The following is a 5,656-nucleotide window of genomic DNA, read 5'->3' as shown; positions in this document are numbered from 1 at the left end:
TGGGATGAAGAATGGCGTGTTTTTTCTTTTTTCCTTTTTTACCTTGGGGGAGGGGGGAGGGGGGGAGGGATAAATGTTACATTCGTGTCTCATTAATTTTTAATTAGATAATCAATTCACTAATTATGAAATGTCATAATAAAAGGTAGTACTCTATAATCGGTATTTCAATAATAATAGCGTAATTATAATAATTATGTTCAATAGTTTTGTTTGCATTTATCATCTATCGAATAATTAATTAATTAATTAATTAATATTTACTTCATCATAATGTAACCGCGATCTATATTGTTTAATAATATAAAAAAAAAAACAAATCGTGTAATATATATTTATATATAGCATTGTATCATTCGCTTTTCATTACAATAATAATAAATTGTCATGAACGCAGACGTACCAACAAATCCGACGTTTAAACTGCTTCCGTTTCTTTCTTTCTTTTTATCGAACTACGGAAACAAGTTTTTGCAAATTTACGAGCCATCTCTTCCTTTGACGTTTGAGAACATTTAAGATTCATTTTTACACACGTAATTATGTCCTCGAACTAATTCTAGAAAGAGAGCACCACATTTTTCTTTCTTTTTTATTTGTCACATACACAATTTTTTTTCACAATTCGCTCACAAACGAATCAGAATTTCTTAGAATTGTGCCGTTTTTTTTTTTTTTTTTTTTTTTATTAATTATTATAATATTAATGAAACCACTCGATAAAACGTATTGTTGCATAGGTCGCGATCGTCGGGTTGGTACGTTACAGCGTTCAAACGTCCGCACTTAAAGAGTTTACTACCAAAAAAGGTATACCACTTTCAGATTTACAACACTGCCCTAAACACAGCCATACTAAGCCAAATACTTTTGGGTTTTCGTCGTTACAATTACTCTCCTTTTACTATTTTATTAATAAAATTATTTATTTAAATCTATAGTCAATTATCATCCGTATTTCATTTTTTTACTTTTTTTTTTTTTTTCATTTTAATTATTCTGCCTAATCTTTTCTTTTCGTTTTAACTCACTTTTAGAAATAGTTTAAATACATCAAATTTATCTACGATTCGTTTTTCAACCGATCTACAATTGACCCGCTCGATTCAATTGAAACTACATAATTCGGAAACGTCAATTTTTCTTTCTTTTCTTTGTGTAAAAGTAAGATTTTGGAAATATGAAACTGAGATGTTCTTTTATAAAATTGATTTATAAAAAAAAAAAAAAAAAAAAAAAGAAAGAAAGAAAAGAAAAGAAGAGAAAAAAAATAAGAAGACAGAAAGGAAGAAAGGATAAGAAAAAGGATATATAACAAAGGAATGTTTCAAGCATTCAAGTATTGACGATTCATGTAAACAAATTTCAATAAAACTTAAAATAACAAAAAAACAACAATTTTTCAAATTTTCATCTTAATTAAATGAAACGAGATCAACTTGTTATTTAAAATGATTTTTTTTTTTTTTTTTTTTTTTCCATTAAATTTACTCCCTCCCAATCTCATAAATTCTTCCGTTCGTTTTTATAAAATAATTTTCCTTTCATTTTCTTTAACGAATTCAAAAGGCATAGATGTAACGACGTATATATAAGTTGTATAGAGATGTAAGATGTCATATGTTTGATCATAAGTATATTAGAACGTGACAAATATATTTTAAAAGATAACGTTTTCTCAAACGGGTCATAATTTTTCCGGTTTTATTTCGAATCGGACCGCGCTTTTATCGACGGAAACGTCACGTTTGTGTTATGAACCGCACATTGGTTGCGTGTGTCATTAGTAACTCTCATTACGACTAAATCGGTTATAGCTTGATTACATGGTAGCTACATTGTACACCGTGTATTTAAAAAATATCCGATGTTACGGACTTTCGAAGTACACCTTCACGCATCATTCATTATCAACTAGTCTTTTAAATAGATATCGAAGAAAAAAGGGAGGAAAAGTTACATTTACAGTTTACTATGATACAGCACTGGCATAGTCACGTAGTTTTGGTATGTACGTGTACGTGTATCAGTTGTATCTCTTTTCTCGGATTTATCGTGCACAGGTATAGCCCATATTAATTATAACGCATGTGTGAATCCCTTTCTCGCTTTTTTCCCAAATATTACACTATACCTACGTTTTAAATTTTTTCATGATAATATTAATAATAATAAAAATAAAATAAAATAATAATAATAATAATGATGATGATGATGATAATTAATAATAATAATAATGATAATAATAATAATAAAAATAATAATAAAATTAATAAAAATTAATAATAATAATATTAATAATAATAATAATAATAATTAATAATAATAATTAATAATTAATAATAATAATAATAATAATAATAATAAAAATAATAATAATAGCAGTAGTAGTAATAGTAGTAGTAATGGTAGTAGTAATAGTAATAGCAATAGTAGTAATAGTAATAGTAATAGTAGTAGTGGTAATAGTAGTAATAGTAATAATAATAATTATTAAGAATCAATAATAATTATAATAATAGCAATAATATTAATAATAATAAATTCATAATAGACAGGGAAATTAATAATAATCGTTATTATTATCGTAATAATAGTATAGTATGTACAGAACGCTTTTCACGCGAGGGTCCATTTCGGTTACGCTTCATAGCTACATATTTTGATTGAACTGTACATGTTGGACCCTCGATTTGAAAAACTTTTTTTCTTTCAAAATTAACACGATTTATAAATCCTCCCATAATAGCAAATAGCAGCATGTCGTGAATTTCTACTTTTTGGTTGCGACACCGTTAATCCGCGTTGTCTCGCCTGTCCTGTTATGAGAGAATCATCTTTCTTAGGACGATTCAACAGATTATTTGAGGATTAATTTCAGAATGATCCATAAAATTTAATGGTGCTAAGGTACAACCATCGGCAACCGTAGCGATCTCTTAATAACAAATTAGCCTAAGTTAACATTACTTAACTTTCCTCTAAATTCTGTTCTCCCTTCCTTACATACAATGTTGTCGATTTCTTTTTCAATATCTTTCCATTTCATACAGTCCATTTTATCTTGTTATATACTTTGCATCTTGTCACGATAATAATAATAGTGGTATATAATAACTGCATATAATCGCTACGCTAATAATATTTGAACTATTAATTATCAATTAACGTTAAGTATACACAACACATTTGTACGATTTCACTCAGCCTGCACGTGCAGCAGCGAGGAAAAGGTGGTATAGATGAAAAAGTCATGTTTAAAGGGAGTAAAAGATAGGGCAGGGACATAATGTGTTTTTTTTTTTTTTTTTGTATATGTATTTACGGGGAGAACGTATTAATAGTCTCTCTTGATTTCCTGTGTGTATAATTTCAAATAATTGTTTCTCGTCGTTCCACCGGTTGTTAATTGGGGAGCCAAGGTTGAGGTACGAGAATACAGTAACGTAAGTTCAAGTGTCCATTGAGCCAGCTGTAAAATCTTCGCGGAGCATCTAAGCAGCACCACATTACGCTGTATCGCTCCTGCACCTTAACTCGGAGATAGAAAGAGGAAACACGCGTCATCCGGATTAATTTGGTCGCACCAATAGTACTCTGACTCGTCTCTGAATATCATGCATCAGGGTACCGGACGTAAGTAGTTGTACCTGATCTCCACGAAGCTAGGAACGCAGAACGGATGGAAGTTACTTTCTCTGTTTTCATGACAGAGAGATGGAACAGCGACCGTTTTTGTGAACGGTTAACATATGATGCGAGATCATCGTTCGCCCACTAATGTAATCACTCGTATTAATCGACTTCACTAACAGTCACTACAATCCTTCGACAAATTTTGAAAGTTGATCTTGCGGTGTCATGGGCGTCACTTCACTCGAGTCTGTGCCACTAGTAGGCGGCGGAGCTGGAGATGGATGATGAGGCATAGCGCCCGGATGCCCGGTCGGTGCACCTGTTCCGCCACTCAGTTGCGAAAGCATCATTTCACTTGGCCCACCGAGTTCATGAGCTGGAGAATGCGTTGGTGTACCATGAGGTGGATGATGATGAGGTGATGGTACCGGTCCTGATCGAGGAGAAGGAACTGGCTGATTACGCGGAGATGGAACCGGTCGTGGAGAAGGATTTGGTTGAGGAGAACGAATTGGTGGTGGTGATCGAACAGATTGCATTAACTGTTGTTGTACAGAGATCCCTGGAGGTCCCATCACACCTTGCGGAGAAGGTATTGGAGGTGGTGTTGGTTTTAAGCCGGGTTGACCGTATCCTTGTTCGCTAAAGCCACCATAACCTGGGGAAGAATACGCGGAATCGTGGCAAACGTTAGACCACGAACCAATCGGCTCAACGAATCTCGTTTTCTCCAGAATTAAATAATTCTTACCAAGAAGGGACGGCCTTATGGGTCGTTGTTGCCCATAAGGCGGTGCTGGTGGTTGTGTAAACTGCTGCTGCTGCTGCTGTTGCTGCTGCTGCTGTTGTTGTTGCTGCTGCTGCTGCTGAGCTTGCTGTCTTTGCATTACCAGCATTTGTTGCTTATACCATTGAGATTGCTGCTGAACAGGTTGCTGCTGCTGCTGTTGCTGCTGCTGCTGCTGATTCAGCATTGCTTGTATTTGCATTCTTCCTTGTTGTTGTTGTTGTTGGTGCTGCTGCTGCTGTTGTTGATGCTGCTGCTGCTGCTGTTGTTGTTGCTGTTGAGACATCATATGCTGCAAACCAGGTTGTTGCTGAGGCTGATTAGGACCCAAAGGTCCGCCGACTCCTCCGCCATATTGACCGCTTTGTTGTTGAACAGCAAGCGCCTTTTTATTTAAAATCATATGATAATAAAAATCATCAAAATTGCAAGTGACGAAAATAAAATTAGATAATAGCCAAAATGTAGAAAAAGTTAATCGTCATACCCGTTGTTTGATAAAGGCAGCCATAATCGGTGGATTGCTTTTGAGTATTTGAAGTATTTGGTTTTGCTGCTCAGGAGTATGGGGATTCTTAAGAGTTTGCATAAGTTGCTGCAATACGTGCTTGTGCATAGTTTGAGTTTGTGGTCCAACTTGACTAACCGGACCACCGAGAACTCCTGCTTGTCTCGGCATTTGTCCTCCCATTGCTATGCCTGGTTGTCCTTGATGTTGTTGTTGCTGTTGCATTAACTGCTGCGGCGTTTGTTGTCTTAAACCAGGATTTTGTTGCATCACTGCATTCGGTTGATACCTACTGTAAATAAACATATAGTTTATATATACATATATACATATAATATTTTACATATATTTTTAAACTTACCTTGCTGTCCATTGATCCATTGGAATAAGATGTGTACCACCAGGATTTGGCATTTGAACGGGCATTGGCCGTTGCATTTGAGGTGGAGGCATTACACCACCCGTTTGTCCTCCTACACCAACTCCAACACCAACTCCACCACCTGGTGTTACTTTACCGTAACCATGTGGTACTTGTTGTCTTGCAGCTTCTTCTTGTACTTGTTTAACAACTTGAAGAACATGAGCAGGTGGTGTTTGAGTTCCAGGTTTCAATCCTATTCCAGGTTGATGTGGTGAAGGTAAATTAGTAGGACTAACTCCTGGTTTCATAGCAACACCAGTGGTCATAGTAACGTTCGAACTCTGTTGTCCAGATTGCATCG

General features: G+C 34.9%; 1 protein-coding gene across 1 annotated transcript in view; it reads right to left on the bottom strand.

Moving 5' to 3' along the window:
* Positions 1-2,701: 2,701 nt before the first annotated feature.
* The window catches only part of LOC102675162 (histone acetyltransferase p300), a 16,024-nt gene continuing 13,069 nt past the window's right edge, over positions 2,702-5,656 (bottom strand). The window contains exons 20-23 of the mRNA XM_031508888.1: positions 5,293-5,656; positions 4,911-5,223; positions 4,388-4,808; positions 2,702-4,294 (exon numbers count right to left, since the gene is read on the bottom strand). The exon at positions 5,293-5,656 is cut by the window's right edge and continues 29 nt beyond it. Of these exons, the coding sequence (XP_031364748.1) occupies positions 3,819-4,294; positions 4,388-4,808; positions 4,911-5,223; positions 5,293-5,656 (1,574 nt within the window). The 3' untranslated portion in view covers positions 2,702-3,818. The remainder of the gene's footprint in view (positions 4,295-4,387; positions 4,809-4,910; positions 5,224-5,292) is intronic.

The sequence above is a fragment of the Apis dorsata genome, unplaced genomic scaffold, assembly GCF_000469605.1.
Source record: "Apis dorsata unplaced genomic scaffold, Apis dorsata 1.3 scaffold_111, whole genome shotgun sequence".
NCBI classification, from domain to species: domain Eukaryota; kingdom Metazoa; phylum Arthropoda; class Insecta; order Hymenoptera; family Apidae; genus Apis; species Apis dorsata.
This window is presented reverse-complemented; position numbering and strand designations above follow the sequence as displayed.